The sequence below is a fragment of the Pteropus medius genome, unplaced genomic scaffold (genome assembly GCF_902729225.1).
Source record: "Pteropus medius unplaced genomic scaffold, Ma_sr-lr_union100, whole genome shotgun sequence".
NCBI lineage: Eukaryota > Metazoa > Chordata > Mammalia > Chiroptera > Pteropodidae > Pteropus > Pteropus medius.
Genome location: NW_024349796.1, coordinates 4,303,131 through 4,321,785, shown reverse-complemented (window position 1 = coordinate 4,321,785; position 18,655 = coordinate 4,303,131). Strand labels below are relative to the sequence as shown.

The 18,655-nt window shown below is 56.1% G+C and overlaps 1 protein-coding gene across 1 annotated transcript in view; it reads right to left on the bottom strand.

The window, feature by feature from the left end:
- Positions 1-18,655, bottom strand: part of KIF26B (kinesin family member 26B) — a 385,762-nt gene that overhangs the window by 7,876 nt on the left and 359,231 nt on the right. The window contains 3 exon segments of the mRNA XM_039883253.1: positions 8,263-10,272; positions 10,275-11,676; positions 12,642-12,804. Of these exon segments, the coding sequence (XP_039739187.1) occupies positions 8,263-10,272; positions 10,275-11,676; positions 12,642-12,804 (3,575 nt within the window).

Here is an 18,655-nt window from a genome sequence, read left to right as displayed (position 1 = left end):
GCACACACGCACACACGTACACACACATGTGTGCGCACGCGCACACACGCACATGCGCACACACGTGCACACCTGCACGCGCACACACGCACACGCGCGCGCACACACGCGCACCCGAACCCGTCGTCTGCAGCTGCGAGCCATACTCTGCAGGAATGTGTGTGACAAGGAGGTCAAAGAGATGTCCACGTTGGGGAAAAAAGGTCCTGGTGTTGGTATCGTAGTAACAGGAGTTCCAGAAAGTACCGTTTATTCACCGACAACAACGACACTATAAAAAACACCAATCGCGGGCCAGGCCCTGTTCGACACGCTTCCCACACGGCAACGAAGACTGCTGGCGGTCCCTTCATACCAGGCAGAAGTGCCCCTGAGGGGCAGCAGCGCACACGGCCCCCGGCACGGAAGCCTGGCCTCCGTGTGGCACTCGACCTTATCTCTCGCCAGCGCCACCCAAGCAGAAGGCTGCGTGCAGCTGCTAGGCAGTGTCCGCACCTCGTTCCTTCTCCTTTGTCCTGGACGGAACGTGGGCCTTGGCTGGTCTGTGAGTCGGAGATCGTACACAAGAGCAAAACAGACAGAAGGAGCCCAGACTCCTGGTACCCTGGAGACTTTTACACGATCACCTTACAGAATTTTTCTTCTCTTTTCTTTTTTTCTTTTGGTGATTTTTAAAAGCAGTTTGGGGTTCACAGCAAAGCTGAGAGGAAAGTACAGAGTTCCCATACGTTCCCTGCTCCCCGGCCTCAGGCACAGCTTCCCCACCAGAAACACCCCCACTAGAGGGCGCATCTGTCGCCCCTGAAGAGCCTGCATCGACACATTATCACCACCCACAGTCCGTAATTTACGTCATGGTTCATGTGGGGTAGCACAACCTATGGGTTTGGACAAACGTAGGATGATGTGCATTCACCGCTATCGTGTCAGACAGAGCATTTCCACTGCTGTAAAGATGCCCCACACAAACTTTTATATGAGAAATACATTTTTACATGGCTATTGGGGTTTCCTGTCGCAGACAAACCTAATATCTCATTGAATTTCCACAGAACAGGAAACTAAGATATAAAGAACTTAAGTCACTTGCCCAAGTCTCATATCTCCTTGTTTAAAATAAAATCCACTCCCCACATTCTCTATCAAAAGAAAAAAAAGAAAAGAAATATCGGATAATAAATGATTCCCCCAAAGATGTACTATTATTAGATACCACAGAACTCTGGGGAGATGAAAAACACGCAGGGAGTAACTTGGGCATCACAGAGAGAGCTGACATGCTGATCTGTGCTCTCAGAGGCAGGTCTCAAGGGGATTAGAACAAGCAGGCACCCACAGGACCCGCAGGGCAGGGCCCCACTGAGGCAAGCACCATCTTTTCCTCTTGACTGGTGATGAAATGAGTGAGTGAAGCCATCAGCCCTGATCTTCATCCAGGTCTGGAAAGGCGCTGGCCCTGCTTTGGGCGACTATCATGCTTGTTCCCTGGCTGTGGCCCCTCTCCCGGCAGGTGGCCACTGGGCCCCTCCAGACTTGGCCTTGGAAGGGAAGCAGGGGCCTGTGAAAGGCTAGGTCCTGGAGCTGCCTCAAAGGTCTGCCACCTGCCAAGACACACCCACTCGGCAGCTCCTTCTGAGGGCAAGGCACAGTCAGGAGGCTTGCGTCCTCCGGAAAAGAAGGGTGGTTGGAAGAGCTGACACCGTTTCAGCAGGCGAAGCTGAAGGGACCCTGACTGAACTCAGGTGGAATCGCTAAGTGGTCCCCTCCTGAGTCTGAGGCCAGAGGTGGGGTTTGCCCGAAGCCTCAGCTAGCTGCTAGCCCAAGGAGTCTGGGCTTTATCTCATTCTGCTTTTAAACAGAATGGACAAAGGCTCCATCCAGAGTCAGATCTGGGTGAGGATGGACGAGGTGAGAGAGAGCTTGCACTCCCGGTAAGGCCGCCCTGAACACGTGGAGGTCGCACACCCCGCCGTTGTTCTACGGGGCTGGGGGCGGGGGGCGCCTGAGCGCATCGGCGGGCTGAGGCCGGAGGCGCTGGCCCTCACAGCACCACTCACCACAGTGGTCAAGGGGCCTCGGAGCAGGTAGTGCCCTCCCTTCTCCTCTCTCCGGACACCCTCCTCCTCCCGCAATCCCAGCAGGTTCTGCCTGTTCAGTGCTGGGCCAGCGTGGCCTGATGACCCGTCCGGAAAGAAAGACATTGTACCTTCCTCCGACTCAAGAGATCTACTGACTCGGGCACAGAAAAAGAGCCGGAATTCTTCGATACAGAATAAGGGGGCCGAGGCTCAGGGCGGCCTCCTCGCGCTCTCCCCTAGAGGGTCGGGAGAGTAAAAGCACCGCCTGCAGCTCCCCGTGGCGGTGGCAGTCGGGGCGGCACGCGGTTCAGGGCACAGTGGGGCGGCACGGACGCTAAGTGCTAATTTTCTCTACAAAGTAAACTCTGTGCTCTAGGCTCCTTGGTTTCATGTCAAATGCCACTCTTTAGATCCCAGTTCTTCATCTTGTACACACACACACACACACACACACTCATACGCTGATTTATGAAAGCGGAAAGCACCAACCGCAAGAAAAAAGTAAATGTCTGTCTCCTTCGTGTCCAAGACTCTCACAATGAAAATGAACTAGCCGATAGTTTTGTTTTGTTTCGTTTTGTTTTGTTTAAATGGCCCTGATCAAGCTGGTTGGCTCTGAGCAAACCACCCTGCCTTGTGGGCCTCAGCTCCGGCCTCTGTCAGATGGATTTGCTACAGAACCTCTAGGGACACGGAGGCACGACCAGCGTCAGCACGGGGTGCTCCGTTCTCCGGCGCTGGTGGGGGAGGCGGGGAGCCTGAGCATCTTGCAGGTGAAGCCTGGGGTCCTGGCCCCTGGGCGGCACTCACGAAGAGGCCCGTGCTCTGAGTTTAATGACGTGTCCTCCCTCGGAATCCTAGCAAGGGTGACCGGTCCTCCGCCTCACCTTCCCTGACCCTGGGGACAGGTCAGAAAGCACCTCTCTGAGGGCGGTCATAGTGTCATGGGGCTCAGTGTTTGCGCCCCAGCTGGAGCACGTGTTCAGGCATTTCTGGGTGACTCTACTCAGGATCCGCTTGCGTGAGAATCAGGGGAGGAACTGAAGAGGCTCATGAGATGGGTGGGGTGTTAGTTATTTACCGCTGAGTGACAAATGACCCCAGACCTAGCAGCTAAAAACAACAAACGTGACTCTCACACGCTCCTGTGGGTCCAGAATCTGGCAGCAGCTTGGCTGGGTGGTTCTGGCTCAGGGTCTCTCGTCAGCTGCAGTCAAGCTGTCAGATGGGGCTGCTGTCATCTGAAGCCTTGATTGGGCCTGGAGCATCCACTTCTAAGCTCATTCAGATGGCCTTTGGGGAGACTTCTGCTTGTTGTCCCAGGGGAGTCTCCACAGAGGCATGGGGCGATGGCAGCTGACTCCCTCCAGAGCAAGAGAGGACACTCGGGACGGACGCAACTGTGTCTTCTATCACCTGGTCTTGAAACTGACATGCCATCGCTTTAGCCTGGACACAGAAGCCGACCCTGGTACAGTACGAGAGGGGACGGTACGGGGCGCGGACCCCAGGAGGCAGAGACCGTTGGGGACCACTCTGAAGTCTGGTCACTGCATTTGGAATGTGACCGGATGGGAAAACATCTGGAACAGGGCCACCCCCTCTCCCTCCAGGACCCATTTCGGGCGTCACGTGGGATGGGGCAGTGATCACCTGGTGGCAGGGAGACGAGGAAACGGAGAATGGCGTTTCACAGGGACAAGTCACAGAAGCTGCCCCATTCCCCGTGCCTGCGTCCCACGCTCGCCTGCAACTTTCTCAGCCTCTTCGCCATGCCAACGCCCCCGAGGACGGGAGCGAGTGCCCACCGTTGAGGGGGCTGTAGTTCAGGGCACAGGCATTCGTGTTCGGGTCACGTGGGTTTTCTGAGTGTTCTGCATCTGGTCACCAGTCAATTGATTCCATGAAGGAACTGGTCTCATCCGGTCCTTGCGACTCCCGAGACGCCATCCCACCCCCTCCAGAGGATGCACTGCCAGCCTTTGCTCAGGGCCCGATGGGGAAAGCTGAGGACCGGGCCAGGGGAACAGGGTCGGACTAGAGGAAATGGAGTTTGATGCCGTGAAGGAAGATGCAGACGCAGACACTGCGCCCTCACGTCGCTCGAAAGGGCCCAGGAAGCAGTGGCGCCCGCCAGCCACGCCCTCACTGACCGCAGGACCTGGGTCTGGGTCTCCACCGACACGCGGCGTCTTCGGCTGTCTGCATGCCTCCCTCTAGCTCCCGGAGGCTCAGGAGGCACGTGCCGCGGGGGAGGCATGTCAGCTGGGCGACAGTGGCCTGGGCCCATCAGACACGGCCTGTCCGACTGGGGATCACGCATCCGGAACCGGTTCCTCCCGATGCCAGCATCAGGATTCTCAATCATTCCCTGCTCACCAGCCCAGCACTCAAGTCAGACACATGGAAGTCGAGTGTGTAAATAGACACTTCAGCCGATAACGGCCCACACGGTTTGCTGCAGAAATGGCCCCGATTTGACCTGAGAAAGTCAATGCTGACTTTCAATTCTTGCCCCTTTTGTCCGAGAATGCTCACCAGCGGCGCTTGTGGCTGTAGTGTTTACCCCGAGATACCTCGCAGGTTACAGTCCTAACCTCACCCCTAAAGTCTGCCACAAAGTATCTCGCTTTTATTGTTTTCACAGTGCTCTAGTATATCGATAGTCTTTGGAAACAAATGACATCATTCTATTTACAGCATCCTGTTTTTAGTAGTGTTGTTTCCATTTACATAATACAATAATTCTCAATCGCTGAAAATGTCAAATCCTAGAAAACGTAGCATTCCCACATGTGATGTTACGTTAACGCTGGCAGCAAGCTGCACTTTATTTTTCTAAACGGGAAAAGGGTTAAAGAAACTTCTGACTAGGCCCCTCCCCCTAAACGGAGGCGGAAACCATCCTCAGCCTTCTCCATCCCAGGCTTGGCATGAAGAGGGCCGCTGACCGGTCCCAGCCCCTCTCACTCCGTCCTCTGTGGCACCGGAGGCCCCGGTGAGAAGTGTGACATGGCGCTTGCCATTTTTAACATCACTGAGTCCAGACAGACGTGCCCACACTGAGTCCGGAGAGGCAGCCTCTTAGGTCAAATCTCAGGAAATGTGGCTGAGGCCTCAGGGAATGGGCTTCTGTCCATTCCCAAACTCCCACCCCTGGGGACCCTCCACCACCGTCTTCATTCTGACTCAAGGTACAGGCACTAGGAGACAGCGAATCAAGAAGCATAAGGCACGCGTGTTGAAAGGAACCACAGACATCGGAGATGAGAAGGAGAGAGAATCAATCACTGACTTCATGGACCAACAAGAGCCAGCCCCACGGCCTCCCAGATGAGCGACGGGGTTGGCGGCCTGCTTAGCGCTTCAACTGGAGAGTGAACGGCTCCCAAGCTGGAGACACGGGGCAGGTGCCCTGGGCCACAGAGCTGCCCTGTAGGCAGATTCATAAGATCATAAGGAGGCTGAAAATCCTGTGGCCTGGCCGAGTCGCTGTTGAAAGACGGCGCGGTCAGTGCAGGACTCACGCGTTTGTGTAAACAAACGGAAGCGCGGCGCCTACCGTTACATACAGTACCTAACGCTGGATGACGGGAATGAACCGCTGTGTTACCGGTTTATGTATTTCCTGCACTATATTATCGTTATTTTAGAATGCACTTCTGCTTAAAAACACTGTGCCGTAAACAGTACGCCTATGGCAGTGGCGACCTCGTACATCTTGTATTTACCGTGTCTCCTGATCACATCGTTTTCTCCGGCGCTTGATTCAGTCTGGTGCTGTTTGGCACAGCAGTGTGCCGTACAGGTTTGCAGGCCGGGAGCGACGGGCCACACCGCACAGCCTAGGCGTGCGGTAGGCTGTGGCATCTCAGTCTGCGTGAGTCCTCCGTGGTGTTCGCAGGACGACGAGACGGCCTGACACATTCCTCAGAACGTATCCCCATTATTCAGCAGCACGTGACTCTAGGATAATGCTTATTAGAGTTGCCAGATGTCTGAGGTATAAATCGATCTGGGCTTACATTTTCTCTCCATCATTACATCCTTTAAGAATATCCCCTTCGACGATATAACCTCATTCTGTCACCCACAGGCCATGCTCTTGCTGCCCCAAGCTTGTGCCCCCATCATTGCCCCAGCTTAGGTGCCCTCAGGGTGCTGGGCACCCTCCCGTCACCTAAGCGCTTCCTCCCCTTCCCGCTCACTCCGCCCCTCGGCACTTGGCGATGCGCCTCAGCTCACGGCTGTCTGTTCTACGTTTATTTGTCCTTTCCTTCCAGTTAGATCCCAGGCTTCTTACAGTGACCTGTCTTCCACGCTGCCTGCCCCTCCCCCACCACACCCGAAACGTCCATATCACTGAGCTCTAAAAGCAAGGAAGAGGCCTGATCAATATTTAACAACTGAAAATAAATCTCACTGACTGCGGATCATCTTATGGAAAGGAAGTCGGGTCACCACCAATGTTCTTTATATCATTTGAATCATCTCATACAACATAGGCAGGAGAGAGACCATTGAGGTTCTGGACCAACCCCCTCACTTTACTTTTAAGTGAGAAAATTGAAGCCCAGAGAGGAAAGTTACTCCCTAAAGTTCACACAGCCCAAGACCTCCAGTCTCCGGCTCTCTAGCTCAGTCTTTCCAGTGCCCCATGTTGTAGCCAACAGAACAAGCCGGATGCCATGCGCTGTCCACCAACGTGGGACTCCAGAGAGGCGTCCTGCGGTGGTCTTTGGCTGTTTCTGCTCTTACGTGCACCACGAAGCACTCTGAGAGCTCAGGGTTATCTTCGTAGCAATATAGTTGCAGTTCATTCTTACTAAGGAAGTAACCAAAATATTAAAAGTTTCCAAATTCAAAAGCAATCTCTGATAAAAAGTAACTGGCTGTCTCCTTTGCAGCCCCAAACATCTCTAGTGACTGTAAAATCCAGCCACCGAGCCAGCAATTTCTTATGAGGAGTTTTATGGCTTTTACTCTTAAAGAAGCTGCTTTTGATTTATGCTGATCATGTCCGATAGCCAGCATTGCTCTTAATAATAATGATAAATAAGCAAGATAAGGTCATCTGACCTGAAAGGAGCATATCTCCACCGTCCTCTCCACCAGGACCCCCTGCTCTACGGCAGCCGCTCCCCGAGGTCCCAGGTCTCCACGCCCTGTGTTAAGTCCCATCCCTCGCGCCCAGCCTGGCGACTCATTTTACACCGTTTTCCTTCACTAGTCCTGGTGAGCGAGAAGCCCTTGGACACGGCGTCTGTGAGAGGAGGGGGCCCCAGAGGGAGTACACGCGCTGTCTGCTCGTCGGGTAGTTAGTTATTTTGCAGCTTTTCTTCCTCTCGAATCCCGCATAACAGCCAAACCGAAAAATTCAAGTCTTGGAAACAGAGTAAACGATATTGAAAGAACGAAATGGATGGGTAGCTGCAGCCAGCAAATCAGAGCGTGTGAAAGCACTTTAGAACACTCGCACACACGCGGCCACGTAGCAAACGTCACGCAATAATCTGGACTTTGATGATCAAGGCCGGTGCTGGTGCTCTGTGTGTGTGTGTGTGTGTGTGTGTGTGCATGTGTGTGTGCACGCACACGTGTATTTCAGGCCCTCTGGCGGGTGTGCACACATAATGGCCCGAGTGTGTTTGGGGGTGGGGGTACAGGAAGGGCCTCCCCCTTGCACTGTCAGTGAGACCAAGTGTGATGCATCCCATTTCCAGAGAGAGGTGGCAGGGCCTTGGGGATCCCCAGCCTCTGCAGCCACTAGTCACTCTGACCTGACCCTCAGGAGGCCCTAAGTAGCCGCGTTCCTGGTCCTGGGCATGGGGTGGGGGAGTCCTCAGGGGCCACAGGAAGTTTCGCCCTCACAGCTGGTGAGTGTGGAGCGGGCGCTCCTGGTTGCCACCAGCGTACGGAATTTTCACCAGGCTGATGACAGCGAGGCATTCGCAACCTTACGGCCTTCGGGTGCCCGAACACTAGGTCCATTTTGTACAGTGAAACCCTCCACAGCTGTGTCCCCAGCTGAGGCCTACAGGGCGACAAGCTGCGCAGACGGAGAGACCAGGTGTCCATCCCACCACCCCTGCCACCCGCGGGACAGCGCAGCCTGGGGCTCCGGCCACGCGTCCTGCCCCTGGCCCTCCGCGCGTGCGCGCGCCCTTGCGCCCGGGGGACCTACCTGAATTGGAGCGTTTCTTCGGGGTCTTGAGGCTCCGGCACCTGCCGCCCACGGAGCTGCTGTTCTCGCTCATGGAGTCCTGGGCGGAGGACGCGCTGCCGGTGGCCTCGCTGTCGCGCATCACGCTCTCGTAGCCGCTGCTGCCGCCGCTGTGGTAGAAGAGCGCGGTCTTGCCCATGGCGGGCGGCAGCTCCCCGCTCAGCACGCTGCTGTTGTCGCTGCCGTGGCCGCTGCTGCAGCGGTGCGGCTTCCGCGGCGGCGTGACCTTGCTGTAGGGCGACGGCAGCAGCGGGGCGGCCGCCGGCTTGTCGTCGGGGCCGCCGGCGCGCTCCTCCTCCGGGCCGGCCCGCGGCGGCAAGGCCCGGGGCCCCGCGCCGCCCTGCAGCAGCTCCGAGATGCGCCCGTTCACCGCGCGCAGCGGCAGCTTGGCGGCCAGGCCCGCGCCCCGGCTCCGGCTCAGCGACTGCGTGGACCAGGACATGTGCTTGCCGCTCGGGGCCGGGTTGGCGCTCTGGCCCACGGACTGCGGCAGCGACTTGGTGGAGAAGCTGAGCGTCTTGGTGGTGGAGGCCGACAGGCTGCGTGCTTTGGGGCCGGCCAGGAGCAGCTTGCTCACGGCGGAAATCTTAGACTGGCTGGCCTTGGGGGACGCCCCGGCTGACTGCGGGGTGCCCGGGTTGGTAGGCGAGGCCCCCGCGCTGCGGCCCAGGCTCCTGCCCGCGCGGGGCATGGTGCTGTCCTTGCCGGCGTGCAGCCGGGAGCTCATGGAGGACAGGCTCTCCGCTCGCTCCAGCGAGAGGCATTCGTAGTGGCTGACGGTGCTCCTGCCCAGAGAGTTGGTCCTGCTGGCCAGCTGCTCCAGCTTGGCACTGAAGAGCTTGCTGCTGCTGCTGGCATCCTTCATCTTGCCGCTGGGCTCATCCAGGAAGCTGGCCACCAAGGGCACCGGCTGGTTCAAGGGGCTGCTGCCGCTGCTGCTGCAGGCACTGTGCTGGGGACTGGCCCGGTTCTTCTGGTCCAAGCTGGACTTTCGGACAGGGGGCAGAGGTGGGGTCCCCTTGGGCCGAGCCAGGACGCAGTGTTTGGGTGAGGCCACCTTCCTCTCCAGGGTCGCCTTGGAGGGCTGGGCGCCCGAGGCGGCGCTGATGCCGTTGGTCTCAGAGGCGCAGTGGTAGAAGAGGCCGTCCGGGGCCTCCTGCCGGCCGGCTTTCTGAAAGGCCCTGGGGAGGCTGCTCGATTTCAGGCTTTTGCTGGGATGCACTGGGCTCTGGGCAGCCGAGCTGGGCAGTGCCATCTCACAGCCATCCGCAACCCTCCCGAAGCTGTCAGTCCCGGGGGAGGCGGACACCTCGCCACTGCTGCTGCTCAGCCTGTCGCCGGGGCTGGCCTTCCTGTCCTGCGCCCGCTCTGCCCTGGCCTCCGGCCTGGCGAGGCCTGCTGCGGTCTCCGACTTCGCCCCTTCTTCACTGGGATAAGCATCCTCTTTCTTTACCTCCTCTTCTCGTTTCAGCCAGGGGTCCTCAAACGTCATCTCTTTCTTTGCGCTGGCTGCCTTGCTCTCCTGGGACCGGGCGGCTTTGGGGACGGAGCCGACGGTAGCAGCGGATGCCTCAGGTTCTTGGACGTGCCGGGGGCTCATGGCAATGCAGGGGTACACCGTAATGTTGGTCTTCATGGGGATGTACCCTTCGCAGCTGCTCAGATTGGCTGTATTGGAGATGGTGACCATGGCCTTGCCCAGGGTGGATATCTTGCAGCCTTTGACGGGGGTGGCTTTGTTGAAAGAGTCTTCCCGCACTTCGGACAAGATGAGCACGTTGTCGGGGCCCGCCTTGGGCTTCTCTCGGCACACCACGGTGGCATTCTGGATGCCGCTGACAAACTCGGAGGTCGGAGGGTCGGCCATCGCCTCCCCATGCCCGAAACACGTCTGGGCTATGAAGCTGTGGCAGGACTGCTCCCCGTCACTGCCCGTGCTCATCTCGCTCAGCCAGGAGCTGATGGAGGAGGCCTGCTGCCTGCCTCTCGGCCCTTCTCATCCAGGTTCAGCTTCGGGAGGGGCAGGAACTGCGTGATGCTGACCTCGGAGACGGAAGCCACGCTGGAGTAGCACTCCAGGTCCTCGCTGATGCTGCCGATGATGCTGACGGGCCGCGAGCCCGAGGCCAGGGCCTGCACGGAGCAGTCGCTGTCGAAGCTGATGATGCTGGTGGGGCGGCCGCTGTCCAGCACCCCGCTGATGGTCAGCTCCTCCACCAACGTGAACACCAGCTCGTCCTCGCTGTTCAGCTCCAGCGGCTGCTGCACCGTCACCATCGTGGTGCTCACGATCTCCTTCTTGGACTCTGGAGAAACCGCTGCCTGAGGCTCATCATCGGCAGAGGCTTCGGGGAACCCTTCGCTCCCACCGGACATGGATTTCTTCAGAACCCGGGGGCTCATTCCCACCGGGGGGGTACGCACCTCAGGCTGTGGCAGAGACTCACTGGACACCGGGCCGGAGTCCTTGCCCAAGGGAGGCAGAGGGGCAGAAGGCAGGACCCCCTTCTGGGTGTAGACTTTGCATCTCTGGGAGGGCGAGCTGGTCGGCTTATACTCTGAGGTCTTGGACAGGCTGGCGATGCCCAGCCGGGGGGAGCCCATCGCCCTGGGCTTGCCTTCCACGAAGCCACAGGTGTTCAGGCTTTCTCGGCTGCTCTGGAGGCTGGGGCTCTGCACGAGCTGGGAAGAACCGGGCTGGCTGCTGCTGCCGCCAGGGACACTCCTGGGAGGGACAGGGCTTGGGCTGCCGGTGCGTGTGGCCGCAGAGACCGGGGAGCGATGCCTCTGCCGCCTGGAGGCCGGGGGCTCAGCGCCTTCTCTGTCGCTCAGCTGGCTGTCGGACCCATTATCTTCCTTATCGGACTCGCAGGGCGGGTTTGCCCCAGCCCCTTGGCTTAAGGGGGGACACTTGCTTGCCTGCTCTGCCCCGAACTGGGCAGGCAGCTCTTCGAAAGGGAACTTGCTGGGCGCTTCGCTGCCGTCAATGCAGTCCAGCCTCTCCTGCAGCTCGGCAAACGTGTTACACTTCAGGCAGTCCCTTTCCGGTTTGCTGGCCGTGGCCTCTTCGGCCTCTGCGGGCCGGCCGCTGTCGCCCCTGGTCTTCTGCAGGGCCGGCACGATGGGGACAAAGTCCGGGGGCCCCTCGTTGTCGGTGAGCTCCTTGTCAGAGAGGGCCGTGCCGTTCGGCCCGATGTAGATGACCGTGTCGCACGACTGCTCGCTGCTGGAAGAGTAGTCGGGGTCGCTGGGCAGGTGGGGGACGGGGAAGTCCGGCTCCGCCGTGGCGCGGGCGTGGAAGGGCCTCAGCTGGGTGGGCCTGCGCATCCGGCCTTCTTCGCAGGAGCTCTCCCCGCCCGAGGAGCTCGACGTGTACTGCGAGCGAGAGGACAAGTTAGCTGGGGGTCTCCCAGGCACCCCCCCGGGGGAGCCTGCCCTGCTGCCTGCGTACAGGCTCCCCAGGCCCTGGCCGGCCTCCCTGCACGGGGGCTGCTACTGGGCTGTGCCAGGCTCGTGCGCCCAGCTTCTATACCATGGCCTCCTATGCGGGTGGTAACCCCTACGGGGAAACAGAGGCTGCTTGTGAACGGAGGTGACCAGCCCCGGCCCCGTCTGACCGCCTTAAGGCTGAGGGGTCACCAACGTGGCACCCCGTCACCACCTGTGGCACCTTGTGTCACAGAACGCTGGTTGCAAAGACTCCTTTTCTAAAAACAAAAGCTACGAAAAAGCGCGGGAAGCCCCACACTTCGCCGCCACCACGATCATGTTCTGACGTCCTCGTCACGTCACCACCGTCCTGGCTTGGCCTCTGTCTGAGAAGAAGAGCCCAGTGGTTTCTCGCAGGCTCTTAGCATCAGCCAGAAACCACTGGAGAACGTGGCAAAGGCCAGCAGCCCCAACACACGTCCTGCAAACACAGGGAAGAGGTGCCACGTGAGCAGGGAGCTGACGACCCTCTTGGGGTTGGCCAGCTGAAGGACACCGTCTCCATCTACATGGGACCAAGGCGGAGGGAGGTGCACTCGAGCACTTCCGTCCCTTCTGAGTGTCCCATCTCGCAGCGGTGGGCCACTGCAATGACGTGAAGCGGACACGAGCTCCCTGCGAGGGGTCCAGGCTGGACGACCGGGAAAAGTGGGGACGGCACGTGACCGCCCCTGGCCCGGCCTGAGGGTTTTCCGCCCCTTCCGTGCACACTGAGCACCCGGCCCCGGCCCCCCACCCCCGGGGGTTAGAAATCCGGGTTCGGCTCTTTCCGACTGGGCTCCAGGGCGGGGCCCCCAAAGCTTCGTACCCCCAAAGCTTCGTCCCGCCCGCACCTGCCGTGCGCCCCTTACCTTCGTCTTCTTCTTCTTCATCCTCAAGACCCTCGAGGCGATCTGGATGGTGGACAGCGTCTCCGCGTAGCTCGCGGCGGCGGCCGAGATGTGAGCGATCATGGTCGTGCGACAGTTCAGGTTGCCCAGGGACTCCCGCAGCAGCATGGCCAGCTTGCTCTCCCTGCCAAACCAAGTGGATCGGGCTGCGTTAGTGAGCCGGGCTGTCGGCCTGTGGCTTCAGGCCTCCACGTGGCTTTTTATTTGTCGTCGTGGGCAGTGTCTTTTTTTCTTTTTCTCTCTTTCTTTTTTTTAATGGCATATGCTAATTAACTTCATGGTCTAGCACGTGGGGGCCTATTTGTTGTTGGCAGCTGAGCCAGTAGGTCTAACCCCAAGGACGGAATTCATGCAAAACACCTCCCTTGGCGCTTCTGTCCTGGCCGGGATGGGTATTCCTGTGCGTCCGTGTGCACGCACAGGACACTGCACGTAACGAGACCTGGGAATAGAAACGAGAGGAAGGGATGCAGAGGGAGGCGGCTTTGTGGCTGGCGATTTGGCACGTTGTCTGTACACGCGGTCCTGTTCTGCAAGTTTCTGTACACAGGCGATTCCTGCCTCGGGAAGAGGTTCCCCGGCCATGAACTGGCATTGAAGACCTATGTGTTTATAGCACATGCAGAGCTCCTTGGCCGAGGAGCGGCAGTAACTTAACTGCTTGTGTCTCCTATTCCTCGTATTTGCACAGAACAGTCGTGAAAGTATTCTTGCCCCTGACAAGAGGCAAAACACACACATAGGCCCAAGTACTCAATCAATAATAGCACACGGAACTTTCTAGAAAGGCTTCCTCTGGGGACTTTTCAGGTGCTGTGTGGAGCCAGAGGCCTGAGCTGTGATGACGAGGCCCAGGAGTTTGCAGACTGTGTTTCTAGGCTCCTTGAACATCGACCTGGAGGAATGGCTCGTGTTTTCTCATCCTTATACGTGTCCCAACATCCTGATATGTGTCCCAGCATCCTTGCTTTGAAAAGGCTCTGCTTACGTCGCCATCAACACGCATCCTCTCAATTTCCGCCAGACATCACTTCATCTCTGGAGCTTTCCGTGACCCTGAAGGCGGAAGCAGTTTCTTTGTTTCCCACGCCCGTGTTCACATCCCCCCATTGCATTCGTAAGGCCAGGTGACGGATTTGTCCCCCCGTCCATGTCCTTGTCAGGCTGTCAGCCAGCCACCCCCGGCAGAGCTCCCTGCAGAGGGATCGTCCAGCTCGGCAGAGACGAAGGCCATTGTCAGTCGAGATCAGACCTTGGACGTGGGGGAGCCATTTCACACATGACCTGCACAGGTCTTCAGTGAGCAATAGGGTTTTCCTTCCCATCTGGGACCAATTAAGGTGTCGGTTAGGGGCTGCTGAGCCCACTCTGGCTCAGTTCCAGGGCAGTTTAAAAATATATCAGGGTTTCCCTTCAAGCAAAATAATCAGTGACAAAAGTGGAGAAAGCAGACTATTATGGCCGAATGTTTATGTCTTCCCCCAAATTCATATGTTGAAATCCTAACCTCCGACGCAATGGTATTAGGAGATGGGGCTTTTGATTAGGTCACGAGGGTGGAGCCCTCATGAACTGGATCAGCGCCCTCATAAAAGGCACCCCGGAGAGCTCCCTCCCCCCTGCCAAGTGTGAGGTTACGGCAACAAGATGGCCATCTAGGAAGCACGAGGTGGGTCCTCACCAGACACCGAGCCTGCCAGGGCCTTGACCTTGGACTTCCCAGACTCCAGAACTGTAAGAAATAAATTTTCGTTGTTTAAGACGCCCAGTCTGTGGTATTTTGTTAGAGCAACCCAAACTGAGAGAACAAAAAAATGGGGGTGTGGAGGAGGGGTGAGACCTGTCTATAAAACGTGTGACTCCTTTCAAAATATATCCAGCAGGACATCACAGACACCAGCAGAGCTGACGGCCAGACAGCCTGGCAGACACTGTTAGTGGAGATGCTGGCTCTGGACGAGCCTTGGGCTTTGCCTTCAACGTGGGGAGTGGGAGACAGGGTCCCTCAGGGTTACGCCGTGATCGCATGCGGTCCATTCTCATTATTTGTGGTGTAGGCTCCACTAAATCTCTGTGGACACTGAGGTGGTGAAGGTGGGGCCACCGCTCCCAGGAGGAACACACGGGTGAGGTTCCCGCGGGCTCCGTCACGAGAATGTGTCAGTTGCTCAATACAACCTTCTTCTCTTTTAAGATACCTTCTTTAATATGTACTTCTTACAAACAATAAATGAGATGCGCGATTCCTTTATAATAAAGCCCTACCTGATAAAGCTTTAACATTTTCCTGGCCCTGGGTAACATGGCCATACGCTTCTGTGGCTTTCAGCCTCACAGTGATACTGTCCGCTACATTTGGTCATTTAATCAGTTGTCCTCTTATGAATCCACGAATATAGCCACTTTTCCAGAGCTTCATCATGTACTTCAGATGTTACCTTAGCATTTTCCAGAGCAGCCCGATGTACAGATCAGCAAATTTCCTCTTCCTTTTTCTGGATGCACCAAATTGCTGCTTCATTAGCATTGTAATCACACCAACAGCACAATGACATACGTGAACGGAGCTTGTCTGACACGCATATTTCCTCTGTAAGGCCCACCACGGCCTTCTTGCACTAAGGAACAGTAGACGGCACCTCAATGCTACACGTGGGGGTGCATTTTAAACAATGCAGTCATCAACAAAAAGTTCACAAATGCAAAAAAATGGGACACTAAATAGACTATAAAAAGCACACTTGTTTATAGGAAGAAAAGTAAAACGAGAGAGCAGAACAGGGCCTTGTGCCACCTCAGCCGGGGGCACGTGCCTCAGGCAACTCTGCACACGTCTGTGAATGCTGGCGAAAATGCCGTGAGCGTTGATTTGGGGAAATAAATTTTAGTGAGTAGGCAAATTTGCAAATATGGAATCTGCAAATGATGAGAATCGACTGTACTATATAGTTCCTAACGGTGTCGTATTAACCAATTGCACCCTGCTGAAGGCTCAACCCACTTATTTCTCCACGCGATTCTGTGCAAGTCCTCAGGAAAAGATACCGAAGACAGAGAAACAGATATAATATTGTCATAGCAAACTGCCCTGTGTATTCTCATGATTTTCCATTCGTGTGTCAATCATAGGACTTTTTTTTTTTTATGTGCATGATGTGAGAAGGAGGGCCATGTGCGTTGCTTGGCAACCAGCGTTTTAGCTCTCCTGGAAAGCCGGCAAAACTAGCGAGACTCATTCACCTGGGCCCCTCTAGACTCTAAACGGCACATGCTTACGGGAGGGAAAAATGGTGGCTATAAAGCTTTAGTTTTTTCCTACTTCATAATGATCTCTTAACTTAGAATGAAAACAATGAAGCTGAATACTGAAGTTGAAAGAAAGGGCAAAGTACTAAAGGCTGCAAACTGTTGGTTTAACTCAGTGTCTTTGATAGGAAAATAAAAAAGGTTTAAAGAGTTTCTAGGGCAACAGACAGTGCAAACTTAGTCCGCGCCTTTGATTCAGGACGGAGGGGCAGAGCTGCCGGCCACCCAAGCCCCAGGGCCAGGCCGCAGGACGAATTTAGAGACGAGGGGTCATGTGGGAGGGGTCTTGGCTGTGAAGGACAGAACGGGCAGGAGCAGGAAGGGGCTGGCAACAAAGCAGAGCCGCCCGAGGTCCGAGGAAGGACCGTCCGCTCTTTCGAACAGTCACGGTTCATCCACACATATTCTCCCTTCCTCCCACCCCAAAAGCACGCACCTTTTAGTCATTTTGGGGAAAATGTCTCTCTTTTAAAAATAAATCAATCTTTTATGGGACATAGGAAGAACAGATAATGAATACATTTTAAATAAAGAGCAATTAGTACTCTAGGACAAACCAGGGTCTGCAGGTCAAATCCAGCTCACTGCCTGTTTTTATAAATAAAGTTTTATTGGAACGCAGGCACGCCCTCTTGTTAACACTGCCTTGGGCTGCTTTCGCCGCCACGGCAGAGTTGAGTGTTGTGACAGAGCCCATGTGGCCTGTAAAGCTGGAAGCATTTACTATCTGGTCTTCTACAGAAAAAGCGTGTTGACCTCTGCTCTAGAGTAATGACATCGTGGTATCAGGCCAGAACACAGTGCCGGGGCGCATGAAACGTGCTCTAACTTCCTCCCTATGCTATAATCTCTTTCTGGTTTGAGAGGTGTCGTCTCTTTTCGTTCAGCCGTTTCCCGGAGGCAGAGCTAACGTCCGCGCCATGCAGACGGGCAGAGGAACACGTGCTGGGCTTTACTTGAGCATCGGGCCATAGCTCTCTGGACTCCCAAATCACCTTCTGCTTCGCGCGAAGCAGAGCACCCCCTTCCGAAGGGGCGAGCTCGCCAGCGTCTGCAGCGGCTCACTCAGGAAGCATCAGGGACAGCTGACCCTGTGCGAGGCACCGTGCAGACGCCGAGGGAGTGGAGGGAAGAGGTTACCGACGGGACTTCCTCCATCCCGTGAGGGAGGAAGACATGTAAACACGCGTCATGATGACGCTAGTGACAGAAGAAACAATATAAAACAGCACGTGATAAGGAAGACCCCTCAGGGCTGGAGGACATCCCCAGTGTCACGGTAACTCCGTTAGGGAACACCCAGACCTCGTCACGGCACAGTTCTGTCTCCTTGGCTGGGATTCTCCTACATGACAGGATCCAAGGATTGGCAAAGAATCCTTTATTTGCTTTCGGTCCCCAACACACCTCACAAAACTCGAAATTCTCTCCTGAAAGAACGGTCTGGAATCTGTCGCCATTATTCGCTGACCTCCCAAGAGAGGATACTCTCCCTGCTGAGATGGTACAGACGGACCGTGAAAGAAGATGTCCAAAGTCACACTTCAAGGTCGGCCACGTAATTTCACAAGAAGAAGGCCGTTCTCTCATGAGCAGTGTCTAACACACTTCTCCTCCAAAAAGGAAGTGACGAACTTGGGGTGGGGGTGGGGGGCAGGACCTGTGCTAACCATGTCTTTCTTCATGAAGGAGAGAAAGCGGTGAGCTGTGACACGCTGAGTCGGGCCACCTAACTCCAGCACCACAGATGTCCCTTCCTCGAAGTCCCGCTTCTCGTGAGAGGGGACTGTAGCATCCCCACGGTCCCCTTCGGCACAGGCGCAACGAGGACGCAGAATAAAGCAAGATGAGGCTGGACCTCTCCACTTATGTCAGTTCTTAATAATACATTGAAAAAAAGGAGCTTAATTAACCCAGGAAACTAATCGAGCTCCAAAACAATATGTAAAGAAAGATTCCTTGGGCAGCAAAAACCGAAGCAGACGTATAACCATAAACATGCACACGCGTGCGCCCGCCTGGTCACACACGTGACACGCGGCCATGCTCTTTTTTAGGAAGGTAGGTAGTGGGGTTTGCTTGTTGTCGTTGTTTAAAGTAATACACCAATATTCAAGAATGGAAATCACATATGCAGAATGGTTATAGGTGTTAGATATTCAGATCAAGATAACTAGCATTTAAATGTCAGGAAGACATCAGTATCCCTCACATTCTTACGGCTACGACCCTGGAACCACACTGCACTCCAGTAACCATCCCATTTTCTACCCACTTTACCTGTAAACTGCCAGGATGTCCTGTGTAGCCCCCCAAAGACAGCTTGAGATGTGCGGGCAAGAGATGAGAGGTGCCAGGCCAGCTCCAGGAATTCCGACCTCCCAGCCCCACTGACCAACCCCTTTCCTAGTCACCTCCTACTGGGCTGTGGACATCCTTTGCTCCTGCAGCCTGAAGATCCACCAGTGACCTCCTGAGGCCAGCCCGTGATATCTGGGACCAGGGCTCCAGGACACGAGCGGCCACGACCTCACGTTCCTGGCCAAAGTGAGCAACATCTGTGAGCACCTTTACACCTCATGAGACAGAGCCGTGCAGATGGCGGACTGAGTCACCAGTGCCCTTGGGAGAGGGCAATACCTGTGCCTGTTTGTCTTCTAGGTCCCAAG